Source organism: Patella vulgata, chromosome 5 (assembly GCF_932274485.2).
Source record: "Patella vulgata chromosome 5, xgPatVulg1.2, whole genome shotgun sequence".
Classification (NCBI taxonomy): Eukaryota; Metazoa; Mollusca; class Gastropoda; family Patellidae; genus Patella; species Patella vulgata.
Window position 1 is genome coordinate 36966917 of NC_065883.2, and position 19472 is coordinate 36986388.

The window sequence follows — 19472 nt, forward strand, 5'->3', positions numbered from 1 at the left end:
TAGCTATTGGTGCGTTTGGGCGTCACATGTAACTGGAAATGTTTCTTCTGTTAGGTTCTATAGTGACTTTTTTCGTAGTCATTTGCATATTTTAGTATTATGCCCCCAAAATCAAATATCCCCTACTTTTTTTGAATAGTATATTAATAAAATAGTGACCGCTGGCTGCGTTAGAAGAGTGGCTGTTGATTAAAGATATGAAACAATAGAATTTCTACAAGTAGATGTCGCTGAATAGGAGTGGCTGCTTGTACAGATTCTACTACCTGTCTTCATTAGCCCAGTTCGGAGCAGAACAGTAGGACTTGAGAAGGGGTCATCATGTTTCATGAAATCACAAACAGGGCACATGCAAGCTGTAAAGTTCAGGGCAAAGAAAGACAAATCAAATAGCAAATCCAAAGAAGTATGTATGTTAACCACAGAGGGAAGTGCTGATATGATTCCTACTGGAAAAGATGACAAGGATGGAAATCCAATTCTCAAACATGCATGCATCTAGTCCTCCTACAGTTAGGACTTTTTATACCCCCACATTGAAATGTGGTCGTATATTGTCGTCGCCCCCGTCCGGCGTCCACAAGCCATTGTGGACGCTCTAGAGGCTAAAGTTAATATGCGATTGACTTTAAATTTATATACAGTGTTTAAGGCCACGAAACGAAGAATCCTGTTGATTTTCATCGATTTCCTATAATTACTGCCAGAGTTATGGCCCTTGATCACTTCAAAAAATCTTGTGGACGCTCTAGAGGCTAAAGTTAATATCCGATTGACTTTAAATTTATACACAGTGTTTAAGGTCATGAGACGATGAAGCCTATTGATTTTCAGATGATTACTGCCAGAGTTATGGCCCTTGATCACTTTGAAAAATCTTGTGGACGCTTTAGAGGCTAAAGTGAATATCTGATTGACTTTAAATTTATACACAGTGTTTAAGGTCATGAGACAAAAAAGTCTATTCATTTTCAGTGATTTTCGATAATTATTTGTTTACCTGGTTTACTTGGTTCATTTGAAACATTTTTTAATTCAATATATGTCTACGATAATATACAAAACAATACTCTGTTTCCCTTCATACTTGACATATAGCGATAATATTATGATTACACAATGTTACTAACAATAGAATAAAGTAAATTGGAAGGCATCTATTGATTGGACAATAAAGAAATAATTCCTCGCTTGCAAGTAGAATTTTTATGATTGGTTAATTTAACTAAAAGCCAAAGTAGAATTCTCGCAAGAAATTACGAGATATGAAACGTGTTGAATGTCGTAACGAATCTACTATAATGTCATTTTCTAGCCTTTATGATTACGTTTTTAAGTCAATATTAAACAAGGTAGAATGTAGTTAGAAATGCCGAGAAGTATTTAGATTGGATTAACAATAGCTAAGGTCAGAACCAGGTCCGTTGACTTTGCCGTATGACTACGATGAGTGCTATTTTAGTAGTATTATTTTTTAGCAGTCGACATCGTAGGACGACTGTTACATTCTAGGATTTTCAAACATCAAATACAAAATGACAACGGGCAATATTTGTTATAAAGATAGAGTGCCCCGTGGCCGAATCTTTTCCCTCCTAAAAGTTGTACTTGTGCACGCTTCAGTGACGTAACTCTAATTGATTTCAGACGAGTCTCAGGCTCTCTTTGTGTCTATAAATAGCCACAGCACGTGAAATTCTCAACACTTGTAATAACTATTACAGATGTAAAAAATCTATTGTTGCCGATTATGAATAGCAGTAATATTTAGCTTTTTGGTTATTACTGCAGCTTTAGGAATATAATAAGGCACAACTCTACGTAACGGAGGACATCTCCGAATTACCGTACCGCTGAATTCGAACCGTTTAACCGTCCAGTTCGAACCGTTTACAGCTGTCCGACTAGCCGTAGGAGCACTACCTGCATAATTGCTTATTAAACCAGAAGATGGGTGGGGTTGATATGGTAGGTCAGCAGCTCCACAATGTGACCGTGGTACGGAAGATATACAACTGGTACAAAAAGTAGCTTTGAGATTGTTCATGACATGTGTATTGTGTGCGCATAAACTTCATCGCATGTTCACGCTGTCTACCAAAGATTTCCTAGTGGACCTCAAGGACCTCTTGGCTATACTTATAAGTTCCAGTCTGAAACTGAACAAAGATGTTATAAGGACAGACACAGTGCAGAGGCTTACAGGGTACAGAAAGGACAAAATGTGTAGTGTGTGCTGGGCGCGCGGACGTTTTAGATTTGCCCTGACTGTCCAAGCCAGCCAGGCCTTCATGCTGATCAGGATTGTTTCAAGACCTATCACACAAAATTTGATTACTCTGTAAGTCCTAATGGAGACAATATCCCATAAGTATTTCATGGAGAATAAAATTGTTTTTGTCATAGATTTAGTGAAAAACGAGAAATCCAAAATGGCCACCATGAGGTCACGTGACTATATGATTATGCAAATTTCCAAAATTCTATTTTTTCCTCTTAGACAAACCTCATGCCCATCCCACAACACAAAAGAATTCCCCCAAAAGCTTTTATCAATATTGTTTGGTATTTAGTTCAAGATCCCTCTTTGTCCTCAAAAAAGGATCTAGCACAGGCAGTGGATTTACGTCTAGCATTGAAAAGGGTTAATGACCAATCAATAATTTTTTAGCAGTGGGGAGGATACCAGAAAAAAAAACACAATAGAGTTAACGAATTCTCTCCTGCACCAATTTAATTTATTTGGAAATATTTAAAGTGTATATTTTATAGTTATGTTTACTTGTGCAGATTTTGTGGATGCTTTGTCAGCTCCAATCCAATTTTTATCTATGGCTGAAAAACGGGAGAAACAGATGAGAGATATGGGTATTGATGAAACAGATATTGTTGATGTACCAGTTGTAGCTAAATCTAATAAAACACCTGTGCAAAACAAAACATCTAATGGACAATTAACTGCTAATTCAACCTCGCCTAGTGTGCTTCCAGAGACAGCTAATGTACCAAAAAAAGATGATAAAAAAGGTACATAAAATTTAATTTACTGCAGTTAAGATCTGGTACTGCAATATTTATGTTGTGATTTCAAGAATTTTGCATAAAGAGCTTCTGGTAAATCAATAGCTATTTAAATATATACGGCCTCTAATATTAAAATCCCAAAAATCACTTTTGTGTGAGCATTATATTGAAGATAAAATATACTGTAGTATGTTCTTGTTGATATGTGGGTGGGGTTCATTGTAGTAGTTTGGTTAGAAAAATCACTGGGAATTATATAGACCATGAAAACCTTTTGGAAACATTTTGAGCCAGGCTCCCATTGAAACATGTAGCACTGGAAATAATTGAACCTAGTCATTCGAATAAAACAAAAATGTAACTGTAAACATAAAGTATCCCCTTATACTTATTGTTTAGTTATTAGAGGGTGCGTAAAAATGGTGTTTTCCAGGTAAAATGATCTGCACAACTTTATTGAATTAAATTACATGTCAGTCTCAAGATAAAGAAACATTAACAGTAAAAAACAATTTTCTTACAGGAGAAGAACTCAGTTTTACACCTATTTCCCGGGAGAAACTCAAGGATGAAAAAGTTTATTTAAAACTGTTAAAAAAGCAACTAAAGGATTTAGAAGTTTTGAAAAAGAAACATCAAAAAGAAAAGGGTTTTATTCAAAAACAGCAATGTACCATTGTAGATAAAATGGTAGCTAATCACGATAAAGAAAAAAATGCAACTGAAAAAAACCTGGAGAAAAAAATGAAGAAAAAGGGGTATGTTTTATAAAATGCAAATATTCCAGTTTGAATTTTATTTTTACTTGATTATGCATGCTGGAAAGGGATTGTTTCGGGGGAGGTGGCGTCATGGTTTGGGCCGCTATCAACGTCAACTTCCGGTCCCAGTTGGTGGTGGTCCAAGTCAATCTAAATGCTCAACATTATGTTGACCCCATCCTTCGTCCATTGTTGCTTCCGTTGCTGGCTCAACATGGCGTCTGACGACAGATGGTTTTCCAGCATGATAACGTTATGGATTGGGTCGCTATGTCTCCTGACATGAACCCGATCGAACACCTTAGGGATGAACTTGACAACGGGTTCAAACTCAAGCCGTGCCACCACAAACTGTTCCAGAGTTGGTACAGGCACCCCAAAATCATTGGCAAACAATCCCACAGCATGTAGTGAGACATCTGTGCCAGTCCATGCCATGGCGACTTCAGGCATGGATAAGAGCTCAGGGTGGACAATACCCGATATTGAAATTATCCACAGATGCTTGTTATCTCGATTTTGTCAATTGTTATGTACATTTGTTAAAAGTTGTTGCATTTGGCATTGCATTTTTATACGCCCACATTTTCATGTTGACGTATATTGTCGTCGCACCTGTCCATCCGTCCACAATTTGTTTGTGGACACTCTACAGGTCACAATTTTTATCCAATTTTGACGAAACTTGAAATATAGGTCTATCTCCCAAAGATCTCGGTTCCTTTCGATATTGCTTGTATCGGACCATTGCATGTATTATGGCCCCTGATTGTACAAAAAATCACGTTTTTAGCTTGTGGTCACTCTAGAGGTCACATTTTTGATCGGATTTTGATGAAACTTGGAATGCATGTTTATATCCAAAAGATCTTGGTTCCTTTCGATATCCGCACATATCGGATCGTAACTTCCTGAATTATGGCCGCTGATTGTACGAAAAATCGTGTTTTCAGCTTGTGGTCCCTATAGAGGGACAATTTTTATCCGATTTAAAAAAAAAAACATGTTATACACTAATGATGGTTGAGTTTGAATTTCGTGAAAATCAGAAAAAAATTGACGGACATAATGGCTGCCAATTGTACCCAAATAGTTTAAATATATGGTATATCAAGGTTGTGGGCCCTCTAGAGGCCACAATTTTTATCTGATTTGGATGAAACTTTAAATATATGTTTTTTATCATAAAGATCTTGGTTCCTTTTGATAATCACACATATTCGAACATAACTCCCTTGATTATGGCCCCTGATTTGTCGAAAAATAGGGGTTTTAGCTTGTGATTCCTCTAAAGGTTACAATTATTATCCGATTTTAAAAAAAACGTTCGAATATATCACCGTTACATTGTAATTTTGTCTGAGGCTGAGTTTCATGAAAATCGGACCAAAATTGGAAGACAAAATGGCTGCCCCTCGTACGCAAATAGTGTAAACATCTGGTATATCAAAGTTGTGGACCCTCTAGAGGCCAAAATTTTGATCCGATTTTGATGAAACTTGAAATGCAAGTTTATAACCTAAAGATCTCGGTTCCTTTCAATATTCGTGCATATCAGATTGTAACTTCCTGAATTATGGCCTTGGTTTTACGATCTCGGTTCCTTTCAATATTCGCGCATATCAGATCATAACTTCCTGAATTATGGCCTGGTTTTACGAAAAAATCATGTTTTTAGCTTGTGGTCCCTCTAGAGGTCACAATTATTATTCAATTTAAGAAAACGTTCGAATATATCACCGTTACACCGTAATGTTTGTTGACTTCAAATTTCATGAAAATCGGGCTAAAACTACTGGAAAAAATGGACGCCCCTTGTAAGTAAATAGTGTAAATATCTGGTAAATCAAGGTTGTGGACCCTCTGAGGTCACAATTTTGATCCGATTTCGATGAAACTTGAAATACATGTTTATAACCCAAAGATAGTGGTTCTTGTTGATATTCGCGTATATTGGATCATAACTTCCTGAATTATGGCCCTTGAAAAATCACATTTTTATACGCCCACATGGAAATGTGGTCGTATATTGCCGTCGCCCCCGTCCGTCCGTCCGTCCGTCCATCGTCCACAATTTCTTGTGAACACTCTACAGACTACATTTATCAACCAATTGTTTTGAAATTGATATATGTTGTTTGCATTAATGAGATGAAGAAGCCTATTTAATTTCAATAACTTCTGTTAATTTCTTCTGGAGTTATGGCCCTTGTTTCACTTTGTTGTACCTTGTGAACACTCTAACGACAAAAGTTATCAACCGATCTGTATGAAATTTATATGCATCTTTTAAATTAGTAAAACAAAGAAGCCTATTGAATTTCAGCAATTTCCGTTAATTACATCTAGTGAGATGATGAAGCCTATTTAATTTCAATAATTTCCGTTTATTACGTCTAGAGTTATGGCCCTTGTTTCACTTTGTTGAACATTGTGAACGCTCTAATGCCAAAAGTTAACATCTGATCTTTGTGAAATTTATATGCAATATTTAAGTTAGTGAAACGAAGAAGCCTATTGAATTTCAACAATTTCCGTTTATTATGTCTAGAGTTATGGCCCTTGTTTCACTTTGTTGACTGTTGTGAACGCTCTAATGACAAAAGTTATCAACCGATCTGTATGAAATTGAAATGCATCATTTAAATTAGTGAAATGAAGAAGCCTATTGAATTTCAGCAATTTCTGTTAATTTCTTCTGGAGTTATGGCCCTTGTTTCACTTTGTTGCACCTTGTGAAGGCTCTAACGACAAAAGTTATCAACCGATCTGTATGAAATTTATATGCATCATTTAAATTAGTAAAACAAAGAATCCTATTGAATTTCGGCAACTTCCGTTAATTACATCTAGAGTTATGACCCTTGTTTCACTTTGTTGAATCTTGTGAACGCTCTAATGACAAAAGTTATCAAACGATTTGTATGAAATTTATATGCATCATTTAAATTAGTAAAACAAAGAAGCCTATTGAATTTCAGCAATTTCCGTTAATTACATCTAGAGTTATGGCTCTTGTTTCACTTTGTTGAATATTGTGAACGCTCTAATGACAACAGTTATCATCCGATCTGTTTGAAATTGATATGCATCATTTGAATTAGTGAAATGAAGTAGCCTATTGAATTTCAGTAATTTCCGTTAATTACGCCGTGAGTTATGGCCCTTGTTTAACTTTGTTGTACCTTGTAAATGCTCTAACGACAAAAGTTATTATCCGATCTGTATGAAATTTATATGTATCATTTAAATTAGTAAAACGAACAAGCCTATTGAGTTTCAGTTATCACCTAAATTAGTGAAATGAAGACAAACAAGCCTATTGAATGTCAGCAATTTCCGTCACTTACGTCTAGAGTTATGGCCCTTGATTTACTTTGTTGAACTTTGTGAACTTTCGAACAACAAAAGTTATCATCCGATCTGTATGAAATTCATATGCATTATTTGAATTATTAAAACGAAAAAAGCCTGTCGAATTTGAACAATTTCTGTAGATTGCTTCCAGAGTTACGGCCTTGTTTTAGATTTTAGAACCTTGTGAACCTTCAAACAACGGAAATTATAGTGTCATCTGTATGAAATTGTCTATTAAATTCCCCTAATTACCTACAAAAGAATAAATATGTGACAACCCTTGTCGACTGCTCGGACGATTTAGCTGCTGTGGGCGTATGTTTTGTTGCCTGGCAACCTATCTTTAGCTTGTGGTCCCTGTAGAGGGACAATTTTTATCCGATTTAAAAAAAACAACATGTGAATATATCACCATTACACACTAAGACCTTGGTTCCTTTTGATAATCGCGTATACCCGAACTTAACATCCTGGATTATGGCCCCTGATTGTTCGAAAAATCGCGTTTTTAGCTTGCAGATTCTCTAAAGGTCACAATTTTTTTCCGATTTTAAAAACCGTTTAAATACATCACCATTCCACCATAATGAAGGTTGAATTTGAATTTCGGGAGAATCGAAATGAAACTGCCTGACAAAATGGCCGCTCTTTGTACGCAAATTGTGTAGAAGTGTGTAATACGAAGATTGTGGACCCTCTAGAGGTCACAATTTTTATCTGATTTTGATGAAACTTAAAACATATCTTTATATCCCAAAGATCTCAGTCCATTTTGATATTTGCACATTTCACTAATTTCAGGCAAAATATTGTGTATCAGGGTTATGGACCCTCTGGTGGTCACAATTTTCATCTGATTTTGATGAAACTTGAAATGCATGTTAATAACCCAAATATCTTGGTTCCTTTGTCTTTTCGTACATATCGCATCGTAACTTTCTGAATTGTGGCCCGTGATTGTATGAAAAATCACATTATTAGCATGTGGTCAATCCAGAGGTCACAATTATTATCAGATTTAAAAAAAAACGTTCGAATATATCACCGTTACACCATAATTTTGTCTGAGTTTGAATTTCATGAAAATCGGACCAAAACTGCTGGACAAAATGGTCGCCCCTCGTACGCAAATAGTTTAAACATCTGGTATATCAAAGTCGTGGACCCTCTAGAGGCCACAAATTTGATCCGATTTTGATGAAACTTGAAATGCAAGTTTATAACCCAAAGATCTTGATTCCTTTTCAATATTCGCGCATATCGGATCATAACTTCCTGAATTATGGCCTCAGATTGTACGAAAAATCGTGTTTTTAGCTTGTGGTCCTTCTAGAGGTCAGAATTATTATTTGATTTTAGAAAACGTTCGAATATATCACCGTTGCACCGTAATTTTTTTCTGAGTTTGAATTTCGTGAAAATCGGGACAAAACGGCCGCCCCTCGTACGCAAATAGTATTAACATCTGGTAAATCAAGGTTGTGGACCCTCTAGATGTCACAATTTTCTTCTGATTTTCATGAAACTTGAAATGTAAGTTTATAACCAAAGGATCTTGGTTCCTTTCGATATTTGCTAATATCGGATCGTGACTTCCTGAATTATGGCCCTTGATTGAACAAAAATCACGTTTTTAGCTTGTGGTCCCTGTAGAGGTCACAATTTTTATCCGATTCAAAACGCGCAATCCGTTAATTCAAAAGACCATGAGTTTCAGAGCCACTGGAAGAAGCATTGCAATGAGATTGGAGAAGGGTGCCACAAGCAGCCATTTATAGACTGATCTCTATTTTGCAATGTTTCATGGTTTGTGTGTGGCTGTTAAGTGCACACACAAACGTCGTTTCTACAATCAATCATGCCAACTATGGCTCACTTACAATTTCAGTCAAATCAGTGATGCGTTTCAATTGTTATATGAAAGGGTGCACTATAAAGATACTGTAATAATAATAATAATAATATATTAACTGTCTTGTCTTAATGTTTCAGAGAGAGCTCTTGTATTAATCTTAAAAGTGAGACAGAAGGTAAAGTGAAGAATCTGGTATCTGATCATCAATCTAAGGTAATTATTATACATTATTTATATTTTATACCATGGGTTCCATGTCGGCTGTATATGCCGGTCAGGACCGAGGGCTTTTGAAATAGACCGAAACTGGATCAGACCCGTGGTTCATTTTGCATGCCGGAAAAGTAACATATTTTGTGCTAAATCATAGAATCCATGAACTTGACGAAACTCGATGTAAACTGTCGTGATGTAAACTGTCGGGTATATAGGGAATCTCCTACAAGTGTTTTTTGATATAAAAAGATATCAACACAAGTCGATAAAGTAAAAAAAAAACCGAGGCACTGCCTATTTTTTTTGCTTTATCGACGAGTGTTGATATTTTTTGATATCAAAAAAGATGAGTAGGAGATTTTATTTATCACCCAATCCTTCCTTGCATGCCCAAATAAATAAATATTTTTATCTTTCGCAATATACCTGACTGACGGACTGATGACACAAATAAATTCTGCTCTGTTTACTCAAACAACTGAATGGATGCAAGACGCACCCCAACTTAGGGTGGTCGTTTATTATAGGAATATAATTTATGTGATCAAAGATTAACTATTAATTATAACATCAAAATTTACGAATAATGAAATGGACATAATTAAAATAAATCCACCAAATAATGTTTTTTATACGCCCACATTGAAGTGTGGTTGTATATTTTCATTGCCCCCGTCGGTCCGGCATCCACAATCGCTCTAGAGGCTAAAGTTAATATCTGATGATGATATTGTTATCAATGAATCCGACCTCCCTTCTTCAACATCGGCCCACGACGAAGACAGTTCCACTCCGAAAACCCAAGTCTGTCATAAAATCTCAACTAAATGGTCACAAACATTCCTGTGGTTAAGATATGATATTCCCACACAAAAGATGAGTTGTCAGGTGTGTTTGTAATCCTTTTTTCATGTGGCATATTTTGTCGTCGCCCCTGTCTGTACGGACGTCCGTCTGTCCACAATTTGTTTGTGGACACTCTACAGATCACAATTTTTATTTGATTTAGTCGAAACTTAAAATATAGGTCTATCTCCCAAAGATCTCGGCTCCTTTTGATATTGACATATATGGCTCTGCACAGTAAAGGGACAAAACATAGCAGTCAACTTGAACATGTTGAAAATAAAAATATATTTATATTTGTTATTATTTTCTTATTGTTCCTTATTGATGTATGGGATGTCAGACAGAAAATACAATATAAAATACCTGCATGAAAATTACATATTATTTTTTCTCAAAAAACAATAGGAAACCCTCATAATTTGGATGGAGCCAAACTCTCGTAAAAATAGTACCTATTGGATAAGGCTTCAGACTTCCAGCAAAAATTTAGTGTATGTTTGAATTATCTTGATAAAATTGTTTAATAATGATTAAGTGTTGAATTAGGACAACACAATGGTCTCTAGCACCTCGTAGGCAAATAGTGTATTTATGGTACAGTAGAACTTGCTTGGGCTTGCACTCCTAATCAGCGAACACTTGCTTCAACGAGCACTAAAAAATCCCCATGATCGATTTTTAAGTAATTTAATCCCTACTAAACATGCACCTGTTCAACGCGTACAACGGGCATCTATATTAGCCCCAGATCATGCTATTTCACCCATTAAGCGAGCACATCATAGTGAATCTCGGAGAATCGAATTCTCACTTGAGCGAACGAGACTGAACTGTCACTAATCTTGACACGATTTACTCGCTTGGCTTGAACTAACTATCACTAATTAACAAGTTTACTCACACCCCAAGCTGATTATTTTAACCATTAATCAATATTCTATTTATATCCAATGATGATATATAATTGTAAGAAAGAGTCTGAATTGATAAGACATTGTTTATCAATATGTCTAATATTACTACGCCTCGTAAAGTTCTTACACTTGAAGAACGTGTCAAAGTGACAAAGTTATCAAATGAAGGTAAAAGTGGTCGCGTAATCCCTAAAATAAAATGAAAGTAAAAGAAATATTGGGGGGCCAGAGATCCAGTATTACTAAACAAACATGTATACGCGACTACTTTGAATTCACAACTAGATAAAAAAGTACATATGTATTGTTATTGTTATACTACATGAATAAAAAAAAATATATGCAATCTATATCTTTATTTTTTGTGGTAGGGGTTGGGGCAATATTGGATACCTCTAGTCAAAGAGCACCTCCATTAAGCAAGTATTTTTGTCCCCCGCCTTTCGAAGAAAGCAGGGGACTATTAAAATGGGTTCGTCCGTCTGTCTGTCTGTCTGTCTGTCTGTCTGTCTGTCTGTCTGTCTGTCTGTCTGTCTGTCTGTCCGTCCGTCCGTCCGCCTGTCCGTTACACTTTTTGGGACACAATAACTCTCCTTCTAATAGACCTAGAATGTTCAAACTTGGTGTAGGTGTTTATAGGTCAATGCTTTGATGGAGTTCGAAGATGAACATTTTCTGCTTAGGGTAAGCAGAGATAAGCAATTTGATTGGTTGATGCTTTGGGACACGATAACTTTAGTTCTAATTAAGTGAGAGTGATGAAACTTGGTGTATAGTTTCATTACATCAATACCTTGACTAAGTTCGTTAATGAGCATTTTCTGCTCAGGGTAAGCAGAGCGATAAGCAATTTTATTGGCCGAGACTTTGGAACACAATAACTCTCCTTCTAATTGAACTAAAATGTTTAAACTTGGTGTCGGTGTTTATTAGGTCAGTGCCTTGATGGAGTGTGAAGATGAGCATTTTCTGCTGAGGGTAAGTAGAGATAAGCAATTTGATTGTTTGATGCTTTGGGACACGATAACTTTAGTTCCAATTAAGTGAGAGTGATGAAACTTGGTATATACTTTCATTACATCAATACCTTGACTAAGTTCGATATTGAGCATTTTCTGCTCAGGGTAAGTAGAGTGATGATAAGCAATTTGATTGGCCGAGACTTTGGAACACAATAACTCCTTCTAATTGAGCTAGAATGTTCAAACTTGGTATAGGTGTTTATGAGAGTGATAAAACTTGGTGTATAGTTTCATTACATCAATACCTTGACTAAGTTCGATGATGAGAATTGTCTGCTAAGGAGCAATAAGCATTTTGATTGGTCATGACTTTGGAACATAACAACTCTGCTTCTTATTGGGGTAGAATGTTTAAACTTGATGTAGATGTTCGTCTTGAATGAGTTCAAAACATCACTAGCTTAAGCTAAGCAGAGATAAGCAATTTCCTTAGTCGATGCTTTGGGACAAGATAACTTTGATTCTATCTGATAGAGAGTGATGAAACTTAGTGTATAGTTTATAATCCGTTTGATTGTTCGATACTTTTGAAAAAAATTAATATGTGTCATCTATTTATTTGGGGATTTTGGCGGGGGACACCAGCCTCACTGTTGGCTTGTTAAATTTCCCATAGGTGCTTGCTTAATACAAGTTCTACTGTATATCCAAGTCGTGGATCCTCTAGAGGCAACAATTTTGATCTGATATTGATGAAACTTGAAATACATGTTTATAACCCAAAGATCTTGGTTCCTTTTGATATTCGCACATATCCGATCGTAACTTCCTAAATTATGGCCCTTGATTGTAAGAAAAATCGTGTTTTTAGCTTGTGGTCCCTCTAAAGTCCCAATTTTTATCCGATTGAAAAAAAAAACATTTGGATATTTCACTGTTACACCCTAGTGACGCTAAATTAGAATTTCATGAAAATCGGACCAAAACTGACAGACAAAATGGCCGCTCCTCGTACGCATATAGTGTAAATATATGGTATATCAAGGTGGTCAACCCTCTAGAAGTCACAATGTTGATTTGATTTTGATGAAACTTGAAATATATCTTTATAACTCAAATATCTTGGTTCCTGTCGATATTTGCACTTATCAGATCGTAATTTCCTGAATTATGCCCCTTGATTGTACGAAAATTTGCTTTTTGTTTAGCTTGTTCTCTATCCATCTCTTGCTAAATGTGGGCGTATCCTGCCTGGCAGCCGCTGATTTCTTTTATTTAACAATTGATAGACGTTTCTTTGCTTGACACAATGAAGTTTTACGCTCACTGCAATTTTGAAATATGTCCAAATATCTTTACTATGTCATCGAGTGAAAATACTAGCACGATATTTTTTAAGCTCCCCAAATATCAATACAAGTTAATTTATTGATAAGTTTAAAAAGCATGTTAATTATTGTACATTTTTATGACTTTGAATTATTTAAATGCGTTAATAATTTGAAACGACTTTTTCCCCGCATATGGAGAAATAGTCAATAGTCTACATGTAACTCGTCACATACGCAGTACGCACTGGTTAATTAAACGATATGTTTTGGCAGGAACATACCGCCAAGAGTAGTTTTGTGACTGGTTCCCAGAATTTTAGAAAATCGGCTCTGGTGGAGCACGCTGCTTCCAGGGACCATAAAGTGTCACTTGTACACGATGATCGACTATTTAAAGATGTTATACCACAACAGTTCCATCAGAGTTCTGACGAGTATATACGGGTGATTTTGTAAATAAAGTAAGAAAATAGTGTACTTGCGATAAATGAATGAATGAATGTCTCTTGTTATTGTTATATTTTATAGATGTATAATAAATAAATAAATAAATTATATGATAACACATGTCCTTTATTTATTATGGTGATGGGTTGGTATAAATGCCGATGTGACATTGAATTTCGTGTGACTGTCCTTGACCCAATTAAACTCGATCGACATGTCAATAGCATGTTATTTTGTGGCTTTCTATACACCCACATTTTCATGTGGACGTATATTGTTGTTGACTTATAGGTCTATCTCCCAAAGATCTCGGTTCCTTCTGATATTGGTATGTATCAGACCATAACTTCATGGATTATGGCCACTGATTGTACGAAAAATCACGTTTTTAGCTTGTGGACACTCTAGAGGTCACAATTTTGATGAAACTTGAAATGCATGTTTATAACCCAAAAATCTTGCTTCCTTTTGATATTCGCGCATATCGGATAGTAAGTTCCTGAATTATGGCCCCTGATTGTACGAAAAATCACGTTTTTAGCTTGTGGTCTCTCTAGAGTTCACAATTTTTATCTGATTTAAAAAAACGTTTTAGTATATCACTGTTTCACCCTAATGATGGTTGAGTTCGAATTTTGTGAATATCGGACAAAATAGCTGCCCCTTGCAGCGGGACGATTTACCCAATACTACACAATACCACCCGAATACCACTCCAATATCACCACATACTACCCAATACTATAACATAATGGTGCCTAATGAGCATATTACTTGATTTTTTTCAAAAATAGTGAGATATACCGTGGGAAATGTACTTCGAATGTGATTACCGATGTCTAACTGTTACATTTGCCTCCCTATATCAGCCAAATCAAGCAAATAATAACCCAAACTACCAAATACTCATCAAATACTGCCCCAATATTATAAAATACAAACCTAATATCGTCAATTAGCAGCACATCAGTATAATAATTGCAATGAATATTCAATAATTTACAGAAAATTAAAATATTTATCTCCCTTTACAACCGACAAATAGATTTTAGATTGCTACTCAGATTAATCATCTTTTTGGTTTTTGCAGTTTGTTTCCAAGACAAAAAAGAGTTTTAAAAGAAGTTAACAAAGATTTAAAAATGCATTGAAATAAAATTAGTTTATAAAATAAACAGCCAAACATCCAAATGAAATAATATTTTAGAGGTTGATTTTAAAATGTTCATTTAACGGTCTCGTGGCCTACTCAAAAGTCTTCTTATACAATGATTATGTCTTCATCCTGGCGATTTTAGTATGATAACACACTGTCTACAAGTGCACGCGGTCCTGTAAAAAATCATTTGGGTATAATATGTCAGGAAAGCATACAAATTTATCTTTATATCTGTCTTTTAATGACTTATTAACGCGTCTTCTTTGTCTTTTAAATGATTTCTTTTCCAAACCAGTCGCCTTTGAAAAAAAAACTCTTGTCAAAATTTCACCGATTCTTCGAATATCGTCACTATTGAACAAATTTTAAGTATTCTACGGTATATATCCACAGGTGACAATGTCGCGGCGATGTCATTACCACCTAAATGAATAGACACTGTCACCAGTTTTCTCCCACATATGCATATGTTTATATTTATTTTTTCATGTCAACGATTAAATTATTGCATATATACTTAATTGGACGATGTTTTATTTTAAAATTAACAAAATTGCACATGTTTATTACATTGCACATGTTTATTACAATGCACATGTTTATTACAAATGACATGTGTAATTACTCTACTCGTATATACTTTCATTCCACCTGACTTAACAATTAAAGATACATTATGGGAGATAAGATAAAGAGATGGCAGTTCTCGCTATATTAGTTAAAAACTAGATAGTGTAAAGGTAATTTGCTGAAAATTTCAGTCAAATTGATCCACTATGAGCCGAGAAAGAAGCCGGTGAAATTTTTGCATAGTCTCGGTTATCATTACTAAAATCATTAATATAAACAGCATAGTCTTGATTATCCACTTTTTCTGATTTAATTATCTTTGGCCGTTAGCGGCATATAGGAATCTAATCCAGCCTACATCGAAGGCTAGCCTTGACATCGAGAGTTTATTATGGTCTGGATAAGTTAATTTATGTCTAATTGATAATTGAGATAACATTTCAGGCCTAAAGAAAGACTTGTAATAAGCAGATTTTGCTCTTGCATAATGCATGTTTAATCAACAGGGTTAAGATTGATGATTGGGTAATCAAGTTCTGGTTTATTTATATTATCAAAGAAACGGACAGAGCTGTAACAGGCCGCAAATGATAGTTTTGATAACTGAGAAGTGTCGCGTCGAGAATTACACAATGGAATGAAACATGTGCATTTTCGCTAATTTTAAAATAAAACATCGTGCAGTAAGTAAATACGCAATAACTTAATAGTTGACATGAAAAAATTAATATAAACATTATGCAATTGTTTTGTTAAAGCATTAATTTTAAAATAAATTCAAACAATCGACACTAACTAGGTAATTTCTGGACTAACATATAGTTCAATATTATTTCAATCACTCACTTGCGCGAAGGGGTGTTTAACAGTGAGATGAAACCGAGGGACCTGAGAAAACCCACCTTATCAAGTGGTAAGAGACAGATGGGTCATTTTGGTTATAGAATATGGTATATCCCCATACTTGTTTTTCTTCTTTTAAAGTTACAATTTCATATTTTCTAAGAAAGTCAAAACATAATTATTTCTATGTCTTTTGCTCAATAGGTTGTCAACTCACTATTATACGATCATAGGTGTATTCTCACACTTAAAACTCATTTACACCGGAAATAATAACACAATTACCTCCCTTGTTTTCTATTCTCCACCATGGAGTTGTTATCTTCAAACGTTGGAATTTGAAGATTTAAATTATATTTTTGCCAATTTCTCAACTGCCGCAATAGTAAATTATAGGATTAATAGGATTATTCTCTAACAAGGTAGGACTGTTTATAGATACCATCCATTTTAAGGCTTTATTTTAATAAATTTTAAAAATATAACTTAAAAATATGAAATTTCAACTTTAAGTTTGTCGTCTTGGAAACCTACCACAAAGCCAAAGAAGTTGATTAAACCGAGTAGCAATCTAAAATCAATTTAGCGGTTGTAAAGGGAGATAACTGGGTAAACATTTTAATTTTCTGCAAAATATTGATAATTCGTTGCAGTAATTATACTAATGTGCTATTATTTGACAATATTAGGTTGTTATTTGATCATTTCGGGTAGTATTTGGTAGTATTTGGTAGTATTGGGTTATTATAGGCTTGTTTGGGGTGGTATAGGGAGGCAAATGGAACAGCCAGACATGGATATCACATTTGAAGTTCATTTCCTGTGATATAACTCTCTATTTTTGAAAAAAATCAAATTATATGTCTATTTTGCATCATTATGTTGTAGTATTATTGGGTAGTATGTGGTGGTATTGGGTAGTATTGGGTAAATCGTCCCACCTGCCCCTTGTACTCAAATAGTGTAAAATATGGTATATCAAGGTTGTGTACCCTCTAGAGGTCACAATTTTCATCCAATTTTAATGAAACTTGGAATGCATGTTTATGTCTCAAAGATCTTGGTTCCGTTTATATCCCAAAGATATTGGCGCATATCGGATCATAAGTTCCTGAATTATGGCCCCTGATTGTAGAAATAACACGCTTTTATCTTGTCCGTCTAGAGGTCACCCTAATGATAGTTGAGCTCGAATTTCGTGAAAATCGGACCAAAACTGCGGGACAAAATGGCCGCCCCTTGTATGCAAATAATGTAAAATATGGTATTTCAGGGTTGTGGACCCTCCAGAGGTCACAATTTTCATCCAATTTTGAGAAACTTGGAATGCATGTTTATATCCCAAAGATCTTGGTTCCCTTCGATATTTGCACATTTCGGATCATAACGTCCTGAATTATGGCCCCTGATTTTACGTAAAATCACGCTTTTAGCTTGTGGTCCCTCTAGAGGTCAAAATTTTTATCCGATTTAAAAAAACGTTTTAGTATATTACCGTTACACCCTAATGATGGTTGAGTTCGATTTTGATGAAACTTGAAATGCATGTTTATAACCCAAAGGTCTTGGTTTCTTTCGATATTCGCGCATATCTGATTGTAACTTCCTGAATTATGGTTTTGAGCTTGTGGTCCCTATAGAGGTCACAATTTTTATCCGATTTAAAAAAAAAAACGTGTGAATATATCACACTTATACACTAATGATGGTTGAGTTTGAATTTCGTGAAAATCAGAAAAAAACATGGTATATCAAAGTTGATGGGCCCTCTAGAGGCCACAGTTTTTAACCAATTTCGATGAAATTTAAATATATGTTTTTATCCTAAAGATCTTGGTTCTTTTTGATAATCACACATATCCGAACGTAAATTCCTGGATTATGGCGTCTGATTGGTCGAAAAATCGCATTTTTAGCTTGTGGATTCTCTAGAGGTCACAATTTTTAACCAATTTGGATGAAATTTAAATATATGTTTTTATCCTAAAGATCTTGGTTCTTTTTGATAATCACACATATCCGAACGTAAATTCCTGGATTATGGCGTCTGGTTGCCTCATTAAATAAAGTTTTTATTATTATTATTATTGGTCGAAAAATCGCATTTTTAGCTTGTGGATTCTCTAGAGGTCACAATTTTTTTTCCGATTTTAAAAACCGTTTAGATATATCACCATTCCACCATAATGAAGGTTGAAGTGGAATTTTGGGAAGATCAAAATGAAACTGCCCGACAAAATGGCCGTTCTTTGTATGCAAATTGTGTGTAAGTATGTAATACAAAGGTTATGGACCCTCTAGAGGTCACAATTTTTATCCGATTTTGATAAATCTTTAAACACATCTTTATATTTAAAAAAATCTCAGTCCCTTTTGATATTTGCGCATTTCGGACCATAACTTTCTGGATTATGGATCCTGAATGTTCAAAAAATCGTTTTTGGTTTTAGCTTGTTGTCTATCTTTCTCTTGCAAAATGTGGACGTATCCTGCCTGGCAGGCGCTGGTTATTATGTGCTAAAAATAACACCACTTTCACCGTGTGAAAAATGACAAGCTGGGAAAATTTTGAAGTGGAAGCCCTGTTTTATACCATTGTCATATTAAAAGAGATTATATATGGCAAGGTCAATTTATTGTTATGAATAGAAAGAATGATTTTAATTTTAATCTTGTTGTAAAGTATCCAAATCTATTGTATTGATATATTTTAGGTAAAAGGTCTGGTGGCTGATCAAACTAAAGAATGGTCTGAAATGTTGGTACGTCATATACGAGAAGAACATGATCTACGTTTTGAACATATACGACAACAAAATGATCTCCTTGTTCGTTTACTTGAAGATGCACATTTAGAACAGTTAAAAGAGTTGGAGGCTCGACAAGACAGGTAATCGCTTTACACTAGTAAAGTTTTAAATTTCATGATTAATACACATACCATCACCAGTCTCGGGGCCACGGTGGCTCATTGGTTAAGACACTGGCTCACTAGCCATTACTTACCAGGAGATCTGGGGTTCGATCACAATGTTGGGAGAGAAAATTCCCCATGATTTTAAAGCAAGTCTGCGGTGATGGACAAAGAACAGTGTCTAGTTGTTCGAATGGGGCAAACAGCCAAGGTCCTATGTACATGTAGATGTGCAAGTAAAAGAACACTTTACAGTTGGCATAGCTGTCC

At 35.2% G+C, this 19472-nt stretch overlaps 1 protein-coding gene across 2 annotated transcripts in view; it reads left to right on the forward strand.

Annotated features, from left to right (window-relative positions):
- Nucleotides 1-19472, forward strand: part of LOC126821498 (1-phosphatidylinositol 4,5-bisphosphate phosphodiesterase beta-4) — a 315174-nt gene that overhangs the window by 280135 nt on the left and 15567 nt on the right. For both annotated transcript variants that reach the window (XM_056100864.1, XM_056100865.1), the window contains 4 exons: nucleotides 2791-3027; nucleotides 3548-3782; nucleotides 9135-9210; nucleotides 19003-19178. In XM_056100864.1, coding sequence (XP_055956839.1) covers nucleotides 2791-3027; nucleotides 3548-3782; nucleotides 9135-9210; nucleotides 19003-19178 — 724 coding nt within the window. The remainder of the gene's footprint in view (nucleotides 1-2790; nucleotides 3028-3547; nucleotides 3783-9134; nucleotides 9211-19002; nucleotides 19179-19472) is intronic.